At 41.2% G+C, this 27,868-nt stretch overlaps 1 protein-coding gene across 1 annotated transcript in view; it reads right to left on the bottom strand.

Annotated features, from left to right (window-relative positions):
• The window catches only part of LOC128834279 (protein eyes shut homolog), a 104,112-nt gene that overhangs the window by 51,855 nt on the left and 24,389 nt on the right, over window positions 1–27,868 (bottom strand). Inside the window, exons 4-6 of the mRNA XM_054022888.1 lie at window positions 20,894–21,060; window positions 20,479–20,623; window positions 4,552–4,726 (exon numbers count right to left, since the gene is read on the bottom strand). Coding sequence (XP_053878863.1) covers window positions 4,552–4,726; window positions 20,479–20,623; window positions 20,894–21,060 — 487 coding nt within the window. The remainder of the gene's footprint in view (window positions 1–4,551; window positions 4,727–20,478; window positions 20,624–20,893; window positions 21,061–27,868) is intronic.

Raw genomic sequence — 27,868 nt, 5'->3', positions numbered from 1 at the left:
GCCAGAAGAGACCATCATGATCATCTAGTCTGACCTCCTGCTCTCTCACCTTCTATTTAATAAGCATCTGGCGTGGCTGGCCAAGACTGTATATTTTTCTACACTGATGTAAGCCAGTGACCAGAAAGAAGCAGCTAAAAGCAATGCCCTAAACAGCCTGAGGCTGGTATGAGTTTGCCAGGTCTCTGAGTGGCTGTGCCTGTGTTTTTCAAGCAGTGAGACTGCAAATGAATCAGAATCTGCACCAGAATCTGTCAACACCAGAATCAGAAGCTACATCTTTTCTTTTCTTTCTTTTTTCGGTCTTGTTTTGCCTTCCAAGAAATGGGATCGGACTGTAACAAAACCAGCAGCAACTACATCTCAAGTCCATCTCAACTAACTTCTCTTTTCCCCAAAAGGAGAGTAGTTACCACCCTTAATACCACGTAAGCGATGTCAAACAAGGGATGTTTGTTTTTCCCCCCTTTAAAGACTCTCTCCTGCTAAAGAGAAAGGGAAGTTGTTAAGATTAAAGCCTTACTTAATACTTTGATTTGGACACAGGAGCAACATGAGGACAGACACATGCATGGAATTAAGCAGCAGGCCGCAACTTTTATTAAATTTTAACACAGGAGAGGGGTGCTACCCACCCATCACCATACTCGCCTATACCAGGCATTTACTGGTTCCAGTGCAGGGGCTACAGGGCTCCTTGCCATATAACCCATACAGGTGTCAGGGATTCTTACTGTATTACCCATAACTCGCGGCAGGATTACAGGGCTCCTTAAGATATAACCCATAATGTGGGGTAGGATATCCTCAGCCTATGCCTCAGGACTCAGCATTTTTTGAGCCATAGCACCCTCCCCCCACAGGACAGAGGGTGGAGCAAAGTGGGGACCTCAGCCCGCAAGAGCCACAAGGTCTGACCTCAGCCTATGAAGGCCACAAGGTCTCATCCTATCACATGCGCCCAAAGCCCAATGCCAAAATTGCATGTCTTCTACCTCTGAATTTTATTCTCTTAACCACACTAGAATAAACAACTCCACCCCAGTACCTCAGTTGGTACTAAGCATGTTCCTACTCAACCCACTTGTGGCTTGAAAGTGCTGTGAGGAAGGCAAAAAGCTCCATAGTCCTTTGCCAACTGGCCCAGAACAAAATCCTTCCTGATTCCTATAACAGGTGATTGGCTAGACCTGCAGCATCTCTCAGGCTGTTTTCCAATTCCTGGTTCAGGTGGGCTGCTGGAATGGAACCCAAAGAGGTTCCATATCATTCTTGCACTGGGTTAAATCCTGGGAGCTGGGGACTGCTGACCAATCAATACCCCTCTGCCTCAGCCAGCCAATGGTTGCCAGAGCCTCCCAGAGGTAGGAGCTCTTTATTATCCCTTGGCAAGTGTCTCCGTCCCCTACTGCTGGGACCTCCAGCCCTATCAAGTTCCCCCACCCATTGATGCGGGTGGATGGTATTTAAATTTCAAATACTTTAACTGGTTTTCCTGCTTTTTCTGTATCTTAAATAGAAGGATTTTTTAATAATGTGTTTGCCATGGTACTAAGTAGGTAGAGGTCTCTGTCTACCAAAACTCCAAACTTGTTTAAAACTGTTTTATGTCAGATAGTGACTGAGTGATGTTAACACCTTTGAATCTTTGGGCACATTTATTCCATCTGAATTAGTACAGCAGACCGGTACTGTTTAGTAAGGACCATGCTAAGTGAAAATCAATGTAACACTAGCACAAGCCATAACCTAAGCTAGAGTTTAAAAAAATCATGTTTTAAAAATATTAAAAGGTAGATAAAAATCCCCATAGTATCAAACCCTCCCACCAGCACCTTGGCTTTCTGTCCTCTCTCCAAATGTTCCCCAACTGCTGCCTCCCTCCACACACATGCACACACTTGACAGAGGCTCTGTGTTCCTCAGGAATGTTGGAGGGGCATGTGACTCAGAACAGAGCCACAAGAGCTGCTGAGCAGAGAGGCTGCAGGTGGGCAGCTTGAAGGAGGCTGCCAGTGTTCCGGGCTTCAGCCTATTTTTTTGGCCACTCGTGTCTTTCTGGCTGGCAACTGACCTCTTTTCACATATGCTTCTGTAAATGAAAATGAAGCTTTAATATGATTTTCTGAGGCTTTGCTCTTCAGAAAGAGCACAGTGTAGATGGTGATAAGGATTTTGTGGCTCTGGAGGGATCAGGAAAGGTCCTGCACTTGTGCCAGTAGGGATGTGACACTTAATATAGGAATGCACTATGGCTGAGTGATTAGAACCAAATCACAAATAGATTGCTGCTCTGCAGGAGTTTAAGGGATAAAACAGCAGCACAAAATCAGCACAGGCTTTGTCAGGTGTGCAATCCTTTTCCCTCACACCACATTGTTATTTGATTTTCTGGAGCTGTATGGCTATATTTTACATACACATTGTGCATACACAGAGTTTATTATGTAAAATGTATGTATCCCTTTTCCTGTGTTATGTTTTCTTAAGTGATTTAAATCAGTACATCTTTGTAGAAAGTTATATTAAGTATCTAATAAATGAACAAAGTAAAAAATAATAATCTTCTCCCAGTAAATACCTTTAAAGCCAAGTTTCCACACAGAGCAAAATTTTTACAGTTGAGTTATAATCTATTGCAAAACCAAGGTTCATTTCAATGGAAGTGCTGACCCACAGCTGCAATACTGAATTCTAAAAAGTAGTTTGTGTCCACACAAAACAGCTCATCACAGGCATTTTATAACATTTAATCATACTGGTTGGTTGCAACATCTGGAACAAGAGGTCTCTAGCTTCCATTCTACAAGAGTTTCTTCCCAGAGTGGATAGGAAACCATAAAACTGTACAGATAGACTCTGTTAATCTATCGGAGTACTTATATGGCCCCCATCAATATAGTATCTGAGTTCCTCACAATCGTTAATATTTTTATCCTCATAATATCCCTGTGAGGTGGGGAAGCACTATTATCCCCATTTTACAGGCTCAGAGAAACAAGTGTCTTGCTTAAGATCATGTAGGAAGTCTATGGTGCATCAGGAAATAGAACCTCCATATCTAAGATGCCATCCTCCCTTACCTCTTTCAAATTTTCCTAAAATCTCACTTCTACCATCTTGCCTACGAGACCTGAGGTGAAAGAAAAGGAAAAAATAAACCCCAATCCCATAATTAGTTGGCAAAACCATCATGGCATGCGTGTGTATTATTGATGGCACGACCGTTGCCCACATTCTCCATTCCATGTTTTTGGGCTGTTTATTACCTTCACCTCTTGTATCTTTGTAACAGTTTGGGGACTATATCTGTGTTCAAATATAAATTCCTCTTTATTATATAGCAATTATGATTGTAACCTTCCATGTGGATTAGAATGTCTATTTTGTAATAGAAACAGGCTATATTTGGGGAACTGAAACAGGGCCATCAAAGAATCATCAACACTGAATAACTATACCCTGTACAGCCATAGCCATTGACTTTTAATGACTTTCTGTTGGCAATCCCGTATGGGGTTGCAGCCTTGAAAATTCCAGCAGAAGGAAAGTCAGACTATTTTAAGTGACATGCTTGCTGAGCAAGAGGAGCCATTTAGTCACCAGAACCAGAAGACTCAGCAGGAGGAGTGAGGCTGAAGGAGTGGCCTCCCTTAAGAACTTGGACCAAACATAGAGAATCACAAAAAGGGGTGAGACCATATTAAGGGGGATTGTGTTCAGGAGTTTGCTGTTTTGCCTGGATCTATAACTCTTGTAATATTTATGAGTAAAGTGTGTGTTTAAGATGTTCCTTTGTGAAACCCACGCTCCTTACTTTAACTGCCATGAGTCCCCAAAGAGTTAAACTATAATCCAGAGTGCCCACAAAGGTGGACTCTGGGAGAACATACACTGGTCTCAGGGTCAAGGTCAGGTGGACTGGGGGGGGAGGGGGCTCATATCCCAAACAGGGGTGCCAGACAGGGAGTCTGTATCCTGGGAGTGTGCCCTAGAGGCCAAGAACTTTTGGACACTGCTTGGATCCAGGTGGTGTGAAAGCATGGTGGAGGGTCCAATGGTTGGGTCTAGTTATAACAGCCTGGTGACCTTCTGGAAGGGGAACTCAGCCAGGGCTGTACCATGCATATTACATTTAGAGTGCCTCCTCTTTGGGATAGCAATACATCTTTAATTGTTTTTACATGTTTGGCTATGTCAACTATTAACTAACTGTAGCTGGAATTTTCAAAATCACCGAGGGTTAGCCTAACTCTGTTTCATTTAAAGTGAATGATAAAACTCCCATTAACATTAACCAGAGCAGAGTTAGACAATGCTGAGCACTTTTGAGAGTCCCATGCAACAAAAACCAATATTATTATTTTAGTACTCTAGTATTAAAAATGTTGACATGCTCTATGTACCTTAACCAGATCCTAAGCCAACCAGTCCTCCAACATATATTTTTTTCTTCACAAGTAACATGGATTTCCATTTTTATTTTCAACTCACTCTATGAACATTCAAATATAGCACGTTCATGTTTTAGTATACTGAAATAATACTCACTAAACAGTAGAGCCACTTTCCATGCACATTCCACCATTTCTGCATTTTATTAAACTGCATGGGGAATCTTCACATTGTCCTACACTGCGACCTGAGTTGGGATGGCCTTCCGGAGTCCCTGGTGATTTAAATCGGTGATCCTTTCCAGTGCGAACTTCTATGTCAAAAATGCATCCTGGAAAAAAATAAAAGAAAAGCGAAGGGAATAAGCCTCAAAATACAAACAGAAAGTCAAAGCAAAAGAAGGAGTATGGTTGTGTTTGCTATGCAGGAGGTTGCGTGGCCCCAGCTATAGGGTATTCTGGATTGGGTTTCTCTCGGTCTCCCCTTTTGAAGCTTTTCCACTATGTGTAACAATTTAATAGTCAGTAGGCCAGAGATTGACTTTATAGCCCAGTGGCTGGTGCACTCACCTGAGATGTGGGAAAGTCACGTTCAAGTTCCTGCTCCAAATCAAGAGATTTGAAATGGGGTCTTGTGTCCCCAGGTGAGTGTACTGGCTACTGGATATTCTGAGACATACTCCCGCCCTTGCCAGCTGGCTTTTGTGTGAGTTAGGTGTGCTCTGAGCATGGCTACCTGCTTGGCCTCACGGGTGGGAGAATGCCTAATCTGAGAAACCTCCCGCGGTTTAGGTATGAGGAAGGTCCCTGAGAAGCTTGTTAATGATGGAGTGGTGTCAGGACTTGAGCAGCTTTGTGCATGCCCACCAGCAGAAATGTAGGAATCTATAGGGTTGGGCAGCAGCAGAGAAGTGATCTTGAGAAAGTCAATGGTACTTTAATAAGAACACAAGAATGTCCCTACTGGGTTAGGCCAAAGGTCTATCTAGCCCAGTATCCTGTCTTCCAACAGTGGCCAGTGCCAGATGCTTCAGAGAGAATGAACAGAACAGGCAATCATTTACTGATCCATCCCAAGTCGTCCAATCCCAGCTTCAGGCAATCAGAGCCTAGGGGCATTCAGAGCATGGGGTTGCATCCCTGACCAACTTGGCTAATAGCCACTGATGGACCTATCCTCCATGAACTTATCTAGTTCTTTATAAATTTGGCCTTCACAACATCCCCTGGCAGTGAATTCCAAAGGTTGACTGTGCATTGTAGGAAGAAGTACTTCCTTTTATTTGTTTTCAACCTGCTGCCTATTAATTTCATTGGGTGACCACTGGTTCTTGTTATGTGAGGGAATAAAGAACACTTCCCTATTCAGTTTCTCCACACCATTCACAACTTTATAGGCCTCTATCATATCACCCCTTAGTCATCTCTTTTCCAATAGGAAAAATCCCAGTCTTTTTAATCTCTCCTCCTACCAAAGCTGTTCCATACCCCTAATAATTTTTGTTGCCCTTCTCTTTACTTTTTCCATTCTAATATATCTTTTTAGAGATGGGGTGACCAGAACTGCATGCAGTATTCAAAGTGAGGGCCTACTGTGGACTTGTATAGTGGTATGATGAGCTTTTCTGTTTTATCGATCCCTTTCCTCATGGTTACTAACACTCTGTTAGCTTTTTTGACAGCCACTGCACATTGAGTGACTGTTTTAGAGAACTATGCACAATAACCCCAAGCTCTCTTTTTTGAGTGGTAACAGCTAATTTAGACCTCATAATTTTGTATGTATAGTTGGGAATATTTTTTCCAATGTGCATTACTTTGCATTTATCAACACTGAATTATATCTGCCATTTTGTTGCCCAGTCATCCAGTTTTGGCAGATCCCTTCCTAACTCTTCTGTCTGCTTTGAATTTAACTATCTTGAGTAATTTTGTATTGTCTGCAAATTTTGCCACCTCACTGTTTACCCTTAGATCAGTTATGAATCTGTTGAACAGCACAGGTTCCAGTATAGATCCCAGGGGGACATGATTATTTACTTCTCTCCATTCTGAAAACTGACCATTTATTCCTACGCTTTGTTTTCTGCTTTTTAACCAGTTACTGATCCGTGAGAGGACCTTTCACTTGATGTTGGATGCAGGCACCTAAGGAGACAGTTAAGTGCCTAAGTACCTTTGTGGCTCTAGCTCCACGCATCTAAGGCCCAAATCCTCAATGTATTTAGGCACCTAACTACCATTGATTTCAGTGGGACTTGGGCACTTAACTACATTTGTGATCTGAGACCAAGGCATTTTCAAAAATTGGAATTAGCCATTTAGGCCTTGTGGTGATGATCAGAGCAACTCTTACGTATGTTTAGAAATCTGGGCAAATTTTACCCCTGAGCTACTCACAAACATTTACTGGTTTAAACTACAGGTCCAATTTTAAATTGCTCTAGTTAATCAGTGTAACTTTGGGCAGGGACACACACCTTTTTCAACCTGGTTTGTGGCAGTTAAGTTTGAGAGATACTGAATACCCACAGCACCCATTGAAATGGGAATGGCAGGTGTTCAGCACTGCAGGGATTAGGCCCTACCTTAAATTTTGCATGATTTGTTGAAATCATAGAGGAAGCAAATTTGCAACTGATAGACATGATGGATGTCAAGGGGTTTACCCAATGCCAGTATTCGTGCACTTTCAACAGTTACAGAGAACGTACTAAATATTCCCAATGTCTGTCTCAGTCCGGGTATTTATCATCAACATTCTATTTATTGTATGCACCCATGCAGCCTCATATCCTTGCTGGGAATAAAGTTGAATGTAATTTCTCTATGCTTAAAATGTATGGATATAATCCTGATCTGGCTGCATGTATGTACACATTCATCACTAGGAGATTTGACTTTCAAATCCTTTTTACTATTTGTAGTCTTGGATTTCTCCCTTGGGCCAGACTATTTATGAATTAAGAATTGGTAGAGCACAGGGACCTTTTCATGCTCCAGTGACACAGGCAATTGCTGGCATTTAGTAGGTTAAAGACAGGCTACTATAAGTTCTGCAGGTAGTTTTGTCCCTTATAGAGTTGCCAGATTCCCAGATATCTACAGATGAGTGACATAAGCATATTATAGCATGACATAAGCATAGTATGTTAAAAACTAAAAATTCTACACAGTTTGTAATTCATAACACCTAGCTCTTCACATTCTTGAGTAGTTGGGCGACGAGGGGTGCAGAATAGGGCGCGTCACCTTAGACATTCTTAAGAACCTTGTGCCAGACTGCAAAAACTGTGTGGAGTGTGGTCATTTCTCAGGTCATAAATGCTGGAACTAGAGATATTGGGGGTTCTGCAGCACCCCCTGGCTTGAAGTGGATTCCATTATATACAGAGTTTACAGTTTGGTTCAATGACTCAGCACCCCCATTGTATAAATTGTTCCAGCACCCCATCTCAGATTCTAAATATTTAGTTAGCACAGACAGCAAACCTTTTAAAAAACAAGGAGTTCAATGGCACCTTAAAGACTAACAGATTTACTTGGGCATAAGCTTTCGTGGATAAAAAACCAAGCTTATGCCCAAATAAATCTGTTAGTCTAAGTGCCACCGGACTCCTCATTATTTTTGTGGATACAGACTAACATGGCTACCCTCTCATATTCAGCAAACCTTTTGGGTCATAGAATACTTGCATTTTCCTCATATATTTTCTCCCCTTACGTATATTTATCTACAGTGTTTTTCCCTACTCTCTTTTGTGTCCTCCTCTTTTTTACACCATTGTCTCTCTTCCATTCACACACTACGCCAGTCTGCTCTCTTCTCCAATTCCCACCCACATCCAGATTTCTTCCGGCTCTATTGGCCCCATCTCATAGCTCTTTCCCCTCCAACGCTAGGTCTTCTGTCCTTTCCCACATGCTATAGTCCCCTCCTTATTCTGCAGGCCACTAGTCTGAGGAAGAGGGAAACCAGTTGGCAGGAGCTCAGAGCAGCACTAACCCATCTTCCCTGCACACTGCTGCAGCAGAGATGGAGGAAATGCAGCAAAATTTAAGTTTAATCCAGCATTTCCCTTCTCCCCTTCAGTAGGCAGGGCTGGTACTCGCTTATGGAGGAAGTAGTGTCAGCAGGACCACCCTTGGTGTTTTTCTGCCCAGGGCAAAAAAATGTTTCGATGCCCGCACTTTCCCATACTTCCCCCCAAAAGATGCAAGAGAGAGAGAGAGGGCATCAAGCAAAACTGTTGCAAAAAACAGAAAATGAATGTTGGCACCTAAAGTGGCTGCCCTGATCACCAGCCCCTAAAGGAAAAGGCACTTTTTTTTTTTTGAGGCAGACACCAGTGCTCTTCCACTCAGCCCCTTTTTCCACATTCTCAAAATGAGCTCTGGGGTCTGGATCTTGCTCACTCTCTGAAGGTGACTGGTGAGTGAAGCTCACGGTATGTCTACACTGCAGTTAAACTCCTGGAGTTGGCCCATGTCAAGTGACTCAGCCTTGCGTGGTTCCAGTTAAGGGGCTGTTTAATTGCAGTGTAGATGTTCAGGCTCTGGCTGAAGCCCAAGCTCTGAGACCCTACCACCTCTCAGGTTCCTTGAAATATGCGTTAACTATTCATGCTAAACAATCTGTTCCACCTTGTATTTAGCTGTCACACTCTGAGTATCTTTCCCAGACTTGAAGAAGAGCTCTGTGTGGCTCGAAGGCTTGTCTCTCTCACCAGCAGAAGATGGTCCAATAAAAGGTATTACCTCACCCACCTTATCTCTCTAATAGCCTGGAACCAACACAGCTACAACAACACTGCATAAAACACTGTATACAGCTTCATGTGATAATCTGATGAACACACCCTTCATCACCTCCCTTTAGGACTTGGGTTTAGGTTTAATTGTCAATTTATCTTCTTCTGCTAGACAATATGCTTTAAACTAACCTACTGAGAAGCCCTGATGATTCAGTTCCTTTCTTAACATTCCTTTTACCATGGATTGAGCTGGGTAAGGCCTCCTGTTAGGACCTGATAGTCCTGTCTCCAGGTAGACATCTCCAAACTCCTCTTAGAGCTCACACACCAGTGCATAGTATCATTATCAGCTACTATTTGATACACCACTTGATTGGATTCTTGGGGATGGTACCAGAAAAGACTGGTGCGACAGTGGAGTTTTGGTGAAAATCATCAGCCACTCTGATCTTGCTTTTGCCACTATCATTCCAATGAGCCTAGAAATTCACAGCTGGGCCCTGAGGATAGGGTGAGGAAACTAAGGCTACATCTACACTACAGGGGGGAGTCGATTTAAGATACACAAATTCAGCTACGTGAATAGCGTAGCTGAATTCGACATATTGCAGCCGACTTACCCCCGTGAGGACCGTGGCAAAATTGACCTCCGCAGCTTCCTGTCGACGGCGCTTACTCCCACCTCCACTGGTGGAGTAAGAGCGTCGATTAGGGGATCGATTGTCGTGTCCCATCGGGACGCGATAAATCGATCCCCGAGAGGTCGATTTCTACCCGCCGATTCAGGCGGGTAGTGTAGACCTAGCCTGACCGACGCTGGGTGATTGCTGCTGAGGTGATCCAGCTGGATTATCCACCTACCCACGCAGGTCCCAGTGATCCAAACAGCCAGACTGCACGCACACACACACCCACCCCACCTCCAGCAAAGCTGGCCATTCTGATGACTAATCAAAAAAACTGTGGCCAGAATGTTCAAAGTTGGGTGCCTACAGCCAGACATATAATAAATGACCTGATTTGAAAACACGCTGCGCATTCTCAACCCCCATTGAAATCACTGGAATTGCAGATGTTTAGCATTTCTGAAAATCAGACTTCCTTCATTTAGGTACCTAATTTTACACCCCAAAGTAAAACCTTTTCCTTTAATTTTGGGATATTGCTATCTCTTTACAGATTATAACCAAAAAATGTGTCTAGTAGAAAGTATTGGTATTGAATACCATTGAGTATAATCCTTGCTTAGCTTTTTGTGGAAAGATGAACTAATGATTTGTTTAAAAATATGTATTTTTGAAAAAAGTGCCTTTCCCCTGTTCTTAGACAAGATTTTTTTTTCAGTTTTGTTTATACTTCCACCTAACATAATTTTAGAATGTACGTTAAGTAACCATAACCTAGTTTGATGACTATTTGCAATACTTTTAATCCTGTTACTTTTTGTTCAACACACATTCAGTCAAACCTAACTAATGTTTCTGCTGTTTGTCAGCAACGGATAAAGCATGTTCTGTTCCCTCAGATCCTGCTAGAATACCAATTAAACCTCTCCCGGAGACGTGTGTAAACAGTAAACACTGAAGGAAAGCACAGCAAGTTCTAAAGATTTGATAAGGTCATCATGGAAAATAAGGTGGCATTGGTAGTGACAGATGGTTTAACTGTATACTTACCTGCAAAGCATCCAGTTTAGAAACAGCTTCCCGAACAAATGTAAATAAAGCAGTTACTAAGTGTGCTAGGGAGTCTCTTGCTTGGCCTCATGAGTTCAACTGAGTTCTCGTTTACATTTTCCCATTTTTTTTTTTTAAATCTGTGAGTGCTGATGAGGGACTAACATTAACAATTTGAGCCTGGAACAGTGGAGGCAGGTGTCATGCAAACTCCCCGAGGGAGCTTTGCTAATAAATGCCCCTTCAGTTCTGACATGCATTCCCCTTACTCTCCCAGTTTTGGGCCTCTTTTGAGCAGAGAACTGAGCCGAATTGTGGGAGGTTAGCTGATAAGTTTGGACAGGACAAGATAAGGACTAAAATGAAACCACCTAATCCACTTCCACTTGTGAGCTCAGCTCAGTTTGATCCCAGAGGTCAGATGCTGAAGTAAATCAATTGAAATAATCTGACATCAGAAGCTGGCCCTGTTTTTTCACACGGAAAAGGTAGTGTATAGCCTACTGGCCACATATTTCCTTTTCGATTCACTTATTTTATTTTTTCTCCAGTTTCTTCTTAGTCTCTGAATTTTCACTCCCTACCTCTGACCTTTGAGTTTAATATATAAGCCCAGCCTTTGCACAGGGTAGAAAACTCAGAGCACAAGGAGCCTTCCTGCTCCCTTTTGCCTCACACAAGGGATCAGGAAAATAGCAATGACTGTGCTCCAAAGGAGACATATTATACCCCGAAAGGGTACTCCCCAATCTCTTTTCAGATTACTTTGGCTGCAAGACACCCCAAACGTAGGTCTGGGCCTTAATTGTGCAACCTGCTCCCCTTAATCCTTGCTCATCTCTTAATCTGGTTTGTCACTTTCTATCTTTTTTTAAAAAAAGATGCAGCTTTTGTTTGTTTGCTGCGTTATTTTCTTCTTAGTCTCATTTTTTGGCCTCTTTTATCTCTCTTTAGTCCTTTCCCTTTATTACTTCTGGGGTTGGTTGTTTTAATGAGCAAATAGCAAAAAAAAAGTCTTCAGAACATGTTTTTGTGATATTCTTAAAATAGATTTTTTTTAATCTTCTCCCACTACGCTTCTTATACAAATGTTCCGTCAGAAAACTTGTCACTTTTGTTTGAGCAACTGATGAGCTCAAACAGCCTTTATCCTAACTGGAACTAAACTGACCAAAAAAATACATATTTTCAGGCAAGGGTACCCAAAACTGCAATCAGCAAAGCTGGGAAATGTAGCCTGCATTGAGATATGCAGCTATGGCCTGCATGAAGATGGACCACATGTCCCACAGTGTTTTGTGCTATGCAGTGCTCCTTAGTTTTTTGTTGGTAATGGAATATGTGTTCTAGCAATATCAGTTGGATGGCCTCTACCCCGGCCTGTTCATCTCAGCCATCCAAACAGCCAGACTGCCCAGGCACACCAGTACACAGGAAGCAAATGTCTCACTGGGAGCAGCCATTGGTAAAAAAACTCACTCAAGTGCCAGTTTGTTGTTATTACTGAACACCATTGGAACGTTCAGTGCTATACAAACATAGGGAAAAATAGAATCCCCTGCCCAGAGGAGCTTACAGTCTACACCAACCTATCTGAAGTGTAAGCTTCAGTCACTCTGCTGTGATTGATTGATTGGTGATCCCTTGATTAGACGAGGATCACTACCATGGATTCACATATGGGATGACTCAGGAGTCCGATCCTGGAATGGCAAATCTACCTACAGTAAGTACAGACATTTCGTGGCGGGCCAACTGCCTGCTGGGACAAAGTTCTCTTTTTTCCTTCCTTCTCTCTCTTTTCAGCATCGAGGGCAAGGTGCTTGTCCTCAAAGTGAGACACTGCCTGATGGAGGATATGGCACCATTGGGGTCGGTTGGTGGCTTGCTCCTCCCAGCTTGTGATGTCACATTTTTTTTTTTTTTTTTTTTTTTAAGATATGCTTTCAGTGTGTCTTTGTAGCATTTCCTCAGACCACCCCGGGATCTCTGACCATGGATGAACTGAGAGTAGAGGACTTGTTTTGGGAGGCAAGAGTCTGGCATCTGCACACAATGTCCAGCCCAGTGAAGCTGGTACAATTTTGATGAAATTGGATTCAGCAAGGATGCTGGCGTTAGTGCGGCAATCTTGCTACTTGACACGAAGGATCTTCTGGAGTCATCATTGGCTCTCCAGACTCTTGAGGTGCTATCAATAGGTCACCCAGGTTTCACAATCATAGAGGAGCGTAGGAACAACAACTGTCTTATAGACCTAGATCTTGGTGTCCTGTCGTAGGTCACGGTTCATGAAAACATATCTGAGCAATTTCCCAAAGGAAGCACTTGCGCACTGGATCCTGTACTGGTCTCACTGTCTATTTTTGTGTTTTGAGAAAGTTGGCTGCTGAAGTAGCAAATGTGCTCGACTGTCTCCAAAATCTGACCCCCTCGATGGTGATTTGTGGTGGGTCATGTGCAAGGCCTGAAGCAGGTTGATAGAGCACTTTAGTCTTCTCAATATTGGGTGAGAGTCCTAGGCTTCGGTAAGCTTGTGCAAGAAAATCCAATATGAACTGAAAGTCATTCTCAGTGTGCATGAAGATGACAGAGTCATCAGTATACTGAAGATCAGTAATGGATGCCCTGAAGACTTTAGACTTCGAGCGGAGATGTCGAAGATTAAAAAGCTGCCCATCCATTCTGTATTGAATGTCAACTCCATTGGGGAGGTGATCTTTGATGAGGACCAAAATGACTGCAATATAAATGGAGAACAAGGTTGGGGCAATAACGCATCCTTGATTAACCCCAATTTTGATGACAAAAGGTTCTGTCTCAAGGCTATTACAGAGAACCGTGGTAGTCATCGGATAATGGAAAAACCTTAGGACCTTAATAAATTTTAGAGGGCAGCCAAATCTGGCCAACACCTTCCACAGGGCTTTGTGACTGACAGAGTCAAAGGCCTTTGTCAAATCAAAGAAGGCCATGTACTGGTCCTGATTTTGCTCCCAAGACTTTTCGTGGATTTAGTGGGCAATGAAGATCATATCGGTTGTCCCACGGGATCAGGAACAGTCAACATGGAATTCACCAAGGGAAAGTCATGCCTGACCAACCTGATTGCATTCTATGATGAGATAACTGGCTCTGTGGATATGGGGAAAGCAGTGGATGTGATATATCTTGACTTTAGCAAAGCTTTTGATACAGTCTCCCACAGTATTCTTGCCAGCAAGTTAAAGAAGTATGGATTGGATGAATGGATTATAAGGTGACTAGACAGCTGACTAGATTGTCAGGCTCAACGGGTAGTGATCAACGGCTCAATGTCTAGTTGGCAGCCAGTATCAAGCAGAGTGTCCCAGGGGTCGGTTTTGTTCAACATCTTTATTAATGATCTGGATGATGGGATTAATTGCACCCTCAGCAAGTTCACAGATGACATTAAGCTGGGGGGAGAGGTAGATATGCTAGAAGGTAGGGATAGGGTCTAGAGTGACCTAGACAAATTGGAGGATTGGGCCAAAAGAAATTTGATGAGGTTCAACAAGGAAAAGTGCAGAGTCCTGCACTTAGGAAGGAAGAATCCCATGCACTGCTACAGGCTGGGGACCGACTGGCTAAGCAGCAGTTCTGCAGAAAAGGACCTGGGGATTACAGTTGACGAGAAGCTGGATATGAGTCAGCAGCATGCCTTCATTGCCAAGAAAGCCAACAGCATATTGGGCTGTATTAGTGGGAGCATTGCCAGCAGATCGAAGGAAGTGATTATTCCCCCAGAAGAACTGCTATCGTTGCCAGGGAACTTGTGAGATATAACATCGATGTCACTGCCCTGAGTGAGACAAGGTGCCCAGTTGAAGGTCAACTGAGAGAAGGTGGAGGCTACACCTTTTTCTGGAAAGGAAAATCTGCAGAGAACAGGCATATTCATGGTGTCAGTTTTGTAATTAGGAATAAGTTTGTCAGTCAGTTTACAGAATTTCCTTTAGGAATCAATGAACGTCTTATGACTTCCTCTTGAACTCAGCAAAAATCAGTCTGCTACTGTCATCGGTGCATATGCCCCAATGCTTGATTCTATCGAGGATATCAAGGAAGAATTATATACAGATCTTGACAGAGTCTTGACAAACATTCCCCAGGAGGACAAAATCATTCTCCTCAGAGATTTTAACGCTAGAGTCGGGTGGGAGTCAGATCTCTGGAATGGCACTATTGGAAAAGAAGGAGTAGGAAAGGCTAACTCCAATGGCATCCTCTTCCTGAGCAAATGTGTAGAACATGGCCTAGTCATCATGAACACCCTCTTTAGACAAAATGAGAAGCATAAGACCACTTGGAGACACCCTCGCTCCAGGCATTGGCACCTTCTTGACTATGTTATTGTTAGAGCTCGAGATCAGAAGGATGTCCACATCACAAGGGCCATGCATGGAATCGATGATCAATCATGAATTTCCAGATCGCTTCAAGGCATCGCAAGCAGGCAACTCCCCCCACGCTGTAACTATACATATCTAATTGCCCCATTGCTTAGGGCCAAATTACGCCTTTTATGATGTGGACATGTACTAGGAAGAAGAAGTGCTGCCAGAGCAAGAGGTCACTTGGGGGAGATGTGATGCCCATCTGGCACAAAGGGAAGTCAGGGTAATGGCCCCATCTAAGCCTTGAAATACTCTTTGGGTGCTACTCTACTGGCAGCACTATCTTCCCTCTAGGCCCAAATTATATCTGCCTCAGTGCATTGGGGGAAGGGAAAAGGAAGGGCTTCCACCTTATTGCATCTATGAACGGGCAAGCATAATTTAGCCCTTTGCTTGGCACCTCTGCTATGTATCTATTTGTTTTATTTGCTCTAGATCACCTTTCACTTCCACAGACTGTGTCCTTTTTGGACATTGTTGGTTAAATTTCCTTGGTGGGATGAATGATGAAAGGTGTTGTTATATAAGGGTCCTTTCAAGACCAAAATACCTGTGGTATATAAGGCACGTAGGCTCCACAAGGCCGCATACCCTTATGCCTGCTGCACACAATTAAACTATTTTGATAAATAAAGCCAAAAAAGAAAAACATCCAACACTATGCCAGAGAGTTGCAGAATAGTTGTAGTAAGGATCTTCCCTCAAGGTCTTATTCTTGTTCGCTGTCTCCCTGGCATTGCAGCCACAAAAACTCTAAGACTAAGTTTATGGGCTAAGTAAGTAACTCCCACATGTGTGTGGAAGATAACATGTGGGTGAAAGTGATCATGAAATGACAGATTTCATGATTCTAAGGAAAGGAAGGAGTGAGAGAAGCTAAGGAGAAACAAGAGAATAGCAAAAGCATGTAGGGACAAAATCAGGAAGGCTAAGGCACAAAATGTGCTGCACTAGCAAGAGCTACAAAAAGGGAATAAGATGAGGTTCTTTAAATACATGAGGAGCAAGAGAAAGATGAAGGAAAGTGTAGGTCATCTACTTAGTGGAGAAGGAGAGCTAATAACGACGACATCAAGAAGGCTGAGGTGTTTAATGTCTATTTTGCTTCAGTCTTCACTAAAAAGGACCAGTTTCAGAGTAACAGCCGTGTTAGTCTGTATCCGCAAAAAGAAGAACAGGAGTACTTGTGGCACCTTAGAGACTAACAAATTTATTAGAGCATAAGCTTTCGTGGACTATGCATCCGAAGAAGTGGGCTGTAGTCCACGAAAGCTTATGCTCTAATAAATTTGTTAGTCTCTAAGGTGCCACAAGTACTCCTGTTCTTCTTAAAAAGGACCACTCGACAATTAAAATTAACAAGATGGAAACAACACAAGCCAAAATAGAGAAAGAACATTTAAAAGAATGCATACATAAGTTAGATGTATTCAAATTGGCAGGGCCTGATGAAATTCATCCTAGGGTACTGAAGGAACTAGTTGAAGCAATCTTGGAACTGTTAGCAATTATCCTTGAGGAATCCTGGAGGATGGGTGAGGTCCCAGAGGAATGTGGGAGGGCAAACATAGTACCTTTCTTTAAAAGGGAGAACAAAGAGGACCCAGGGACATGTAGCCCAGTCACCTTAACTTCAATATCTGGAAAGATACTGGAACAAGTTATTAAACAATGAATTTGTAAGCACCTAAAGGATAATAGGATTATAAGGAATAGCCACCATGGATTTGTCAAGAACAAATAATGTTAAACCAAACTTATTTCTTCTTTGACAGGGTTACTGGCCTAGTGAATAGGGAGGAAGCAGTAGATGTGATATATCTTGACTTTAGTAAGGCTTTTGACACCATCCCACATGACATTCTCATAAGCAAACTAGGGAAATGTAGTCTAGATGAAATTACTATCAAATGGGTGCAGAACTGGCTGAGTATACTCAAAGAGTAGTTATCAATGATTTGCTGTCAGACTGTGAGGATGTATCTAGTGTGGTCCTGCAGGGATCAGTCCTGGGTCTGGTACTATTCAATATTTTCATTAATGACTTGAATAATGGAGTGGAAACTATAAAATCTGTAGAGGATACCAAGCTGGAAGGGATTGCAAGCACTATGGAGACCAGGATTAGAATTCAAAACGACCTTGACAAATCGGAGAACTGGTCTGAAATCAACAAGATGAAATGCATTTAAGACAAGTGCAAAGAGCATCACTTAGGAAGGAAAAATCAAATTCACAACTATAAAATGGTGAATAACTGGCTAGGCAGTAGGACTGCTGAAAAAGATCTGAGAGGTTCTAGCGGACCATAAATTGAATCTGAATTAAAAATATAATGCAGTTGCAAAAAAAAAAAAAAAAAAAAAAAAAAAATCATTCTGGGCTGTATTAAGAGGAGTGTTGTCTGTAAAATAATGGAAGGTAATTGCCTGGATCCTTTTGGCAGTGGTGAGGCCTCAGCAGGAGGATTATGTCCAGTTTTGAGCACCACACTTCAGGAAAGATGTGGACAAATTTGGAGAGACTCCAGAAGAGAGCAACAAAAAAGATAAAAGGTTTAGAAAACCTGGCCTTTGAGTAAATGTTAAAAAACTGGCCATGTTTAGTCTTGCAAAAAGAAGATTTGGGGTGGAACATCTGATATGTTAAGGGCTGTTAGAAATTGGACTATGATCAATTGTTCTCCATGTCCACTGAAGGTAGAACAAGTAGTAATGGGCTTAATTTGCAACAAGGAAGATTTAGGTTAGAGATTTATTTTTAGGCATACTTTAAAACACATTGTCAGTGCTGACTAGATCACATGGTAGACTCGGAAGTGTGGTGATAAATTTTAAGGAGCAATGAGTATCTCTTTTCAAAGCAAAGAGATGGCTTCAAACATCGGATTTGCTTTATCTTGGTTTAGACTCAGGGTCAATTGAAATCTGATATCTGATCCCCAGCCCTTCAATGCAGTTGCGTCTCCTCTTTTCTGTCTGGGGTCTGTACAGACCCACTGGAGGACCAGGCTGGGAGCAGGGCTGAGGGCCCCCTGCTGGCCTCACGTTCTGCTCCTTTCGCTGCTGCGGTTCCCAGGAGAGCCCTGCGGTTCTGAAAATGTGTCTTTCTGGTATAATAAATATCTGAATGGTATGTTGTACCTGACCATACCTGCTTCCTTGCACCACTGGGAACAGGAGGGACATTGAAGCGCTGATGTACCTCATTCCAAGTTTCCCTGCTATCTTTGCTCCTACTATTTCAATCCCAGCAACAGAGAAGCGTATAGGGGAGGGGAAGGATGTTGTTTCTGAGCCTGAGGGATGGTTGGATTTCTGACCCTGGAATGTACATATGATCTTGAATTTAGGGTAATTTCTAAACTGGAAGAACAGGCAGGGAGGGGATTGTGGGAACTCTGAGGAGGAGTGTTTCCGAGCCTGACTTTGGATGGGTTTGTATGACTGGGTGATTAGGAACGTGATCTGGAGGGTAGAAATGGGATGATCTGATGTGAGTGGCGTCATGGAATGAACTGCAGAAAATAGGTGAATTGATGGTGTTGGTGAAGGCAAGGGAGGGAGAGAAAATGTGTAGATCTGAGCCAAATTTGGCAATGCCAAATTTTGCACTCATTTACACCATCAGTGTAAAGCTGTTGATTCCAACAGAATCACTCTGGATTGGAACTATTATACCAGCAACATTTGGAACAGTGAGGCAAAGATGAGCATGAAAGGAAAAGAAAGCACAGAAAATTGAGAGGACCAGAAAATCCAGGAAAAGAAAAGGACACAGTATAGAGAAAAGGAACAGCAAGACATAAGGTTGGACCTCTGTTTAAAGGAGTGTTTGTTTGCGTAACTGGGCCTGGGAAAATAGAGTAGAAAATACAGTAAAGTGGCCCAAACTGGAAGAAAACAGTAAATCGGTTAGATAGGAAAACAGGTGGGGGAGCTAATATTTAAGTTTTAGCAGTAATTATGAGCAGTCTATTTGATCATTTATATTATGAATTTATATTTTGACACCATATGTGTAAATGTAGTATATTAACACTCAGAGCATGGGTCAGAACCTTTTAAAAAAATAAATAGTAAGAAATACAAATACATAAAGACATTTGCAAAGCACAATTAATAATTGGTGAACTTCAAAAGATTCCTGCTTTATAGGAAAAAATACCATAGATTTGGCAACCTAATTATAGTTTCTAGCAGGCAACTGTCCACATCACCATTACACAGCTAGCACCACTCCTGCTAATGAGAGTATCCAAAGAAACTAAAATCTGGATGGGAGAAGAGTCTGAACTACCTCTCATAATGAAAGGTAGTCCATTCCTGATCACGGCTGAAGTACGAGGGCAGAGGATAATGTGAGGAAGAAGGAATGGCATGGACTCTAGGAAGGGCTGTTTTCATGGTGTTTCCAGCCTGCCCTGAAACATGTACTGAAAATCTCATAATAAAGCTTCTTTTTGTGAGACTTGTCAGCATTTAAAAAAAAAAAAAAAAAAAAAAGAGTTACAATAGCTTTAGAGAAGCATCTTGGGCTCGTATCTACCTGGCAATTGAACCTTCACAATTTTTTTGGAACTTTGCTTACACTAATTAAAATCAAAACAAAATAATAAATGACAATGCTTTCCACTTCGACAGCATTTTTCATCTAAGGGTCTCAGAACACTTTACAAACATTAAAGAGACAACTTGAACAATTTACATCCTCCCTTAAAGAAGAGCTCGATTTAAGCTCGAAAGCTTGTTTCACACACAGAAGTCCAATAAAAGATATTACTTCACCCACCTTGTCTCGCTAAACCCCCCCAAGAGGCAGGGAAGAGTTATGCTCTCAATTTTTAGGAAAGAAAAAACAAAGAAGTTAAAGGATTTTCCCAAATCACTGATATCTGGAAATAGAATTTAACTCTCCTGTGTCTTAATCTCATGCCTTAAAACCATGGAGATATCCTTCCTATGTGTTCCCATTCACTAAAACAAATGTAACAGCTAATCATGACAAACATAGTAATGTATACTAGCAACAATGGGGACATTTTACAAGCATCCTGCTTCTTATCAAAATGAAATATGAAAAAAAAAATGAAATATAAACCCTCGCCTAAGCTATTCAAATGAAGAAACTTTTTTTTTTCCAAAAAAAGACAACCTATTTTTACATAATTGTTTTATAGGCATTACAAATATTATGATGAAAATAGTATTAGGAGGTTCTTTAAAATGGTTCTTACCTTGAAAGCCATTCTCAAATTTGGATCCATTTGGTAAGAGTTCAGGAGTGTATTCAATGTAGCCGCCTACATAAAATTGACTGAAGACATTGAGCCCAACCAGCCTTCCTGGGGATGTGATGGATTTATTCTTATGATCATCCACCTGTCGATAAAAACATTTACACTACTTACAACAAAGGAAATGATTCCTAATGGGCATGTTTCAGCAAGAGATTCCCCTTTGCTTCCCAATTATCTTAATAAAGAAACACATGAATAAAATAATTTTAAAAACTTTTCATTTCCTGTAGCTATTTAACAGTTTCTTTTGATGGCACATTTACAGGGGTATGGTAAAGATCACACTGTCCTTTAGGGAAAACCACTTTCAGTTTGATAGCTGTCTCTCAAAAAAAAAGGTATGATCCCTTACCTTCAGCCAGCCTGCTCGGAGAGATCTGCCAAGATGGATCACATGAATACTGAGTGTCAGATCGAGTGGCTGACTAATGAGAGTGGCCGTGCCAGAGCCCAGATTGTAGCTGTATACCACACTGCCATTACGCAGGCCTAGCACCAGGAAATCATCTCCATTGAGACCTGCAAAAACAAGAACAGCACGGCTATTTACACAAGGATTTTCTGAATCCTGAAGGGGGAATTTGGAATCCCTGTGATTTCAGTCCATTGCTAGATGGAAATGGTAGAATTATCAATAATAATACAGAAAGGCAGATGGGTTCAATAAATATTTTTGTTCTATACTTGTGGAAAAACAGATGATGCAATCTCATCATATGGTTATGATAACACTCTTTCCATCCCACTTGTAGCTTTGGAGGATGTTAAACAAAGCTAATAAAGTTAGGCATTTTAAAATCAGCAGGTCGACATAACTTTGAATCCAAGAGTTTTAAAAGAGCTGGCCGAGGAGCTTGCTGGACCATTAATGATGATTTTCAATAAGTCTTGGATCACTGGAGATGTTCCAAAAGACTGAAAGAAAGCCAATATTGTGCCAATTTTTTAAAAAGGGTAAGTGGGATGACCCAGGTAAGTATATGCCTGAAAGTCTGACATCAATCCACGGCAAGATGGAGTGGCTGATAAAGGACTTACCATAATTAATAATGAATGAAAGAAGGGCATAATAATTAATGCCAATCAGTACGGGTTTATGGAAAATAGATCCTGTCAGTCTAACTTGATATCTTCTTTTTATGAGATTAGAAGTTTGGTCGATAAAGGTAATAGTATTGACATAATGTACCAAGGCTTCAGTAAGGAGTTTGACTTGGTGACATTTTGATTAAAAAACTAGAATAGCATAAAATTAATATGGCACACATTAAATGGATTAAAAACTGGCTAACTGTTCTCAAAATGTAACTGTAAATGAGAAATTGTCATCGAGCAGGTCTGTTTGCAGTGGGTTCCCACAGCAATAGGTTCTTGGCCCTGTGCTGTTTAACATCTTTATCAATGACCTGGAAGAAAACATAAAATTATCACTGATAGTTTTCAGATGACAAAAAAATTAGGGAAGTGAAAAATAATGAAGAGGACAGGTCACTGATTCAGAGTGATCTACATTGCTTGGTAAACAGAGCAAGCAAACAACATGTGTTTTAATATGGCTAAATATAAAGGCATACATGTGGGAACAAAGAATGTAGGACATACTTATAGAATGGAGCACTCTAACCTGCGAAGCAGTGACTCTGAAAAAGATTTGGGGGCTATGCTGGATAATCAGCTGAATACGAGTTCCTAGTGAGATGCCATTGCTAGAAGAGCTAATGCAATCCCGGGATGCATAAACAGGGGAATTTCGAGTAGGAGTAGAGAGGTTATTTTACCTCTGTATTTGGCCTGGGTGCTACTGCTGCTGAAATACCATGTCCAGTTCTGGTGCCCACAATTCAAAAAGAGCCATGAGAATAATTAAAGGATTGGAAAACATGCCTTTAGTGATAGACTCAAGGAACATAAAAATGTAGTTTAACAAAGAGAAGATTAAGGGGTGACTTGATTACAGTACCCACATGGGGAACAAATATTTAATAATGGGCTCCTCAGTCGAGCAGAGGAAGGTGTAACATTATCCAATGGCTGGAAGTTGAAGCCAGACAAATTCAGACTGCAAATAAGGTATACATTTTTAATGATCAGTTATTAATCCTTGGAACAATTTGCCAAGGGTGTAGATGATTCTCCATCACTGACCATTTTAAAAATCAAGATTGAATATTTTTTCTAAATGATATGCTCTAGGAATTATTTTGGGGAAGGTCTATGGCCTGTATTATACAGGAGGTCAGAGATGATCAGAATGGGGGAACAGAAGGAAAGGAGAACTGTGGAAGATTATATTGCTCAGAGAATGTTATTTCATTGGGATAGTAGATCATCATTTATTTTCATACTTTTTTATTCAATACTTATTCAAACTGGTAGTAAAAAAGTTTAATGTTGGCAGTAACTTCAAACCAATTTAACCAGATTGCCCGGGGACTGTGTACATCTCACAAATAACTCAGAATGTGGCTTAATAATAGCATTTGTCACAATCACCGATTATGTGATACACATGATTACTGCTTAATTGAACTTCTTATGAAGAATCAGACACAGTCTCAGAATTGATATCACCGGTACAACTGTGAAATAAGATCCTAAGCTGGTGTAGGACAGTGAAGCCCCATTGATGTCAACAAAGATGTGGCCCAAATTTTTTATTCTTTAAAGCTTTTAAAAGTTCTTTACAAATAAAAACCAGAATGAAACTGCAATGTATAAATGTCAGAGTAAAACTACAAAAGATCACATGAGTTACTTTATACAGACACAAGTGACATGTTCTTACTACATCTGGTAGCACAGTACTTAAAGGACAAATTAACATTGAGGTCAGATATTCACTCACACCACATTGCTCTAGTCAAACACTAATTTTTTTGCAATAATTAATAATAAATGCGCTTTTAAGGCTCCTGGTCTTTTGAGCCACATGGTGTAATTACAGAAATCAGGGTGAGTAACTGACAAGTGGCATTTAGAGCCTTCTCTTTCTTCAGCTGAAGTGATGGGAAAAGTCACATGAACTTCAATGGAAGAGCACCGTGCTCATAAAACTGAAAACTGATGCTGTAAAAAATGGCAGGTTGACATTCAGCAGATTTGTTCCTCCTGTTTCCAGCCATAACTGCTTGTTTAATGTATTAAAAGGAAAAGATATAATAGTGTCATTAACCTTAGCCCTGAGAACCAACTCATTACGTGGAGGGCAAAATGGTTTATTTTATGATTCACTATCTTTGACAGACTTGTTAATGATCATCTTTTTAACCTCACTGCCCTCATTTATATCTGGGCATCCCCACTGAAAGCAATAGGATTCCAAAACTGTCACTGAGGGAAACCTTTATCATCATTACTTACTTAACACTGTAGCTGAGGCCTGGCCTGACATGAGTAATTTACACATGGAGGGAGGCCTCATCTTTTGGAAGACAGAATTAGGGAAGTAAATCAATCATCAGGTTGAAAACAGAATGTTTGTGCTAAATAAGACAAGTAAATATGTCAGTAGGCTAAGAAGACAGAATGTCTGAGCCAACTAAGATAAGAGGGAGAACACCCAGGGAACTATTTACTATGAACTGGATAACAAGAGACAAAATAAGTTAAGAACGTAGAGATGAGGTAAAGAGGACATCGAACCATGGACAGTGCATGGACCATGCATGCTGTACGGGGATTGGTTCCTGCAAAGTAACGAAGCCAATCAAAAAGTGTGTGATGTTATATAGTAAATGCAATAAGGTATGTAATGGATGTAAAAGGAGAGGGTTTCTGGGAAACTCTGATGTACCCTGTATCCATCCCTCTTGCATTTGAATTGATCATCTGAGCATAGCACTGCTGTACATGAAATAAAGATACCTGAGTAATGAAGGCCAGAGTCAAACTGAGTTCTTGGAAAGTTGAGTTGAAAGCAGTCTCAGAGGGAATCCCAACAAGCAACCATAATGCATTTGGGCCCAAATCCTCAAATGTATTTAGACACCTAACTCCCATTGATATTAAAGGGAGTTAAGTATCAGAAGGGGTAGCTGTGTTAGTCTGTATCCACAAAAATAACGAGGAGTCTGGTGGCACCTTAAAGACTAACAGATTTATTTGGGCAAAAGCTTTCATGGGTAGCACCCCCCTTCCCCCACTCCTTTAGATGCATGGAGTGAAAATTACAGATGCAGGCATAAATATACTGACACATGAAGAGAAGGGAGTTACCTTACAAGTGGAGAACCAATGCTGACAAGGTCAATTCAGTCAGGATGGATGTGGTCCACTCCCAATAACTGATGAGGAGGGGTCAATACCAAGAGAAGGAAAATTGCTTTTGTAGTGAGCCAGCCACTCCCAGTCCCTATTCAAGCCCAAATTAATGGTGTTACTTTTGCAAATGAATTGTAGTTCTGCAGTTTCTCTTTGAAGTCTGTTTTTGAATTTTTGTTGTTGAAGGCTGGCTACTTTTAAATCTGTTATTGAATGTCCAGGGAGATTGAAGTACTCTCCTACTGGCTTTTGTATGTTACCACCACGCCCCCAATAGGGGGGAGGGATATCTCAGTGGTTTGAGCATTGGCCTGCTAAACCCAGGGTTGTGAGTTCAATCCTTGAGGGGAGGCCACTTAGGGATCTGGGCAAAATCAGTACTTGGTCCTGCTAATGAAGGCAGGGGGCTAGACTCAATGACCTTTCAAGGTCCCTTCCAGTTCTAGGAGATATAATATATCCTTATTCCTGATGTCTGATTTGTGTCCATTTATTCTTTTTCATAGAGAATGTACATGGCAGAGGGGCATTGCTGGCACATGATGGCATATATCACATTAGTAGATGTGCAGGTGAATGAGCCCCTCATAGGGTGGCTGATGTGGTTAGGTCCTCTGATGGTGTCGCTAGAGTAGATATGGGGACACTGTAGGCAACGGGGTTTGTTTCAGGGATTGGTTCCTGGGTTAGTGTTTCTGTGGTGTGGTGTGTAGTTGCTGATGAGTATTTGCAGGGAACCAATCCCTGTATAACAAATCCTGTTGCCTACTCTGTCCCCATATCTACTCTAGTGATCCTTCAAGCTTTACTGGCTTGTATTTTTATGGTAGAGTTATGTCTAGCTCTAGTTTTAGTCATCCTGACAAAGGAAATGATAGATGTTTTTCTTTGTTATAAGAAAATGAAGCATGGGACACAATTGCTGATTGTGAAATGACACTATGCTATGGAATGGCTGATGGCAAAGATAATGTTCATCATATGTCTGCATAGGCCAATCTGATTTTACTGGCTCTTGTCGCACTGCTTTTTTATCTTTCTTTCCCCACCTCAAATGAAACTAATGCAACATATATTTCCAGATAAGATTCCAGGAAACCAAGCCATTTTAATTCACTTTTAGGTCTGTTAGTTACTGAACAAATGTTTAAACTAACAATAAGGGTCTTATTTTACTCTTAATCCAGTTTTACACTGGTATAATATCACTAACTGCTTTGCAGTTAATTCTCATTTACACTGATATAAGAAAAAGGAAATCAAGCCCAAATGTTTTCACATTTAATGTTTTTAGAGGTTGTAAATGTAATGACTAGTACAGCACATCAGAACATCGCTGGCTGCCAGACTGTTATTCAGTAGAGTACATACTGGCATATGCACGCAAGGAGCATTACCAGGAAGTTGAATTTTCTGTTGCTCCATCTAAGTGTAACACTGCCAGACCCCGGTCGTCGGTGGGTGGGATTGAACCTGGAGTCTCTGAAACTTAGTGCATGAGCCTCACCTGCATGAGCTAAAAGCTAACTGGCTGTTAGCCAAGGCTCTAGGGCAGACTTGTTTTATCTCTCTCTCTCTCTCTAAGTGGTCTTGATGCCACTAGATGGGACTGAACACCACACCAGGAGGTGTGTGGGTTACATACTTCCCCTAGCTGAGGAATGCCAACAGACTCCAGTCGACGGCAGGCAGGATCGAACCTGGGATCTCTGGAGCTTACTGCTTGAGCCAAAAGCTAACTGGCTGTTAGCTAAGGCTGTAGGTCAGACTCATTTTCTCTGTCTCTTTAAGTGGTCTCAGTGCTACTAGATGGGATAGAGCACCACACCCAGGAGGTATGTGGGTTACATGAGCACTGGCCACATATTGGCCCATTAGTATACTTGTTAATACAACTTCTCTGCCTGGAACAGTCATATTCTTTCATTCTCTGAACATTTCTTAGGCTTTCACTTTTAAACACATATTATGCTTTAGATTTTCTGTATGTTAAGACTCTCATTACCTCATTAGAAAATTACTTTGAGAGCAAATGTTTGGCCTGAGTATATGCAAATAATCTCATGCTTGAGTTGCAAATATCACATTTTGACAAAACTCTAACTTCATTAGCTGTACATGCCTTTATACCAAGAGCTTTGCCATTTTCTGAGACTAATTTCTTTCCCAGTCAAATGAATAATGTAGTTTTCTCCTTCCAGACTTTAGTCACTGAACCTAGCTAATACTGTTTACTTCCATTGGCTCAATCCTACACACACAGGTGTAACTCAAGGTAGTAGAATTAATCATAATATGTAAGTGCTGGCAGAATTGGGCCCTTACACCGAACTGTGTTGCAGACAGTTTGAGGATAAATTTTTTATTCCACTACAGCTACATTTCTAGATTGTAGGTAAGGGAGGGAACATTAATTCAACCTAAATAAAGATTTTCTTGTGGGTTCAGCCAGCAAGAAGCACTGAAAAGTAGTAAGGAAAATTCATCATTTTGATTTAAAGATGATCTTAAAAGAAAGTTCTGCCCATTTACCCCACACAGCCATCTAAAAATGTATATGGCAAAAGGCACACACTATTTTAATTTTGATTTAATAAGACAATTACTATATGTTAAATAAGAATCAAGTAATTATTTACAAATATTTAAGGATTACTGACAACATAAGATAAATATATCTATGATACTGTAATCAATATGTATGCTATCCAGAATCTGCTATTTAGCCCATAGCTACTTTATGAAAAAAGCTAGAGAGGGCCTGTTCTGTTTGGTACAGGTCCCTTCCAAACCTGTCATCTATGACCTGATGGATCTAATTAAGTTTAGTAACATAACTCACACCCCCCCAAGATTCATGGGAATTTCATGGATAGTAATGCCTTTTTGCAGCTGATGACTTTATAATGAAAATGGCATCTCTATGTATTTCATTTGGTTTTATTTCTATACAAAATAAAAAGCACATAACCCAAGCTGCAACTGCTTCTGAAGCATGTTTTAAAACAATCCATACAAAAAGTAACAAATACATCAGCCTATCCTAAACCATATGCACATGGGATTA

The sequence above is a fragment of the Malaclemys terrapin genome, chromosome 3, assembly GCF_027887155.1.
Source record: "Malaclemys terrapin pileata isolate rMalTer1 chromosome 3, rMalTer1.hap1, whole genome shotgun sequence".
Lineage (NCBI taxonomy): Eukaryota > Metazoa > Chordata > Testudines > Emydidae > Malaclemys > Malaclemys terrapin.
The sequence above is the reverse complement of the archived record's forward strand: the minus strand, read 5'-3'. Positions and strand labels throughout refer to the sequence as shown.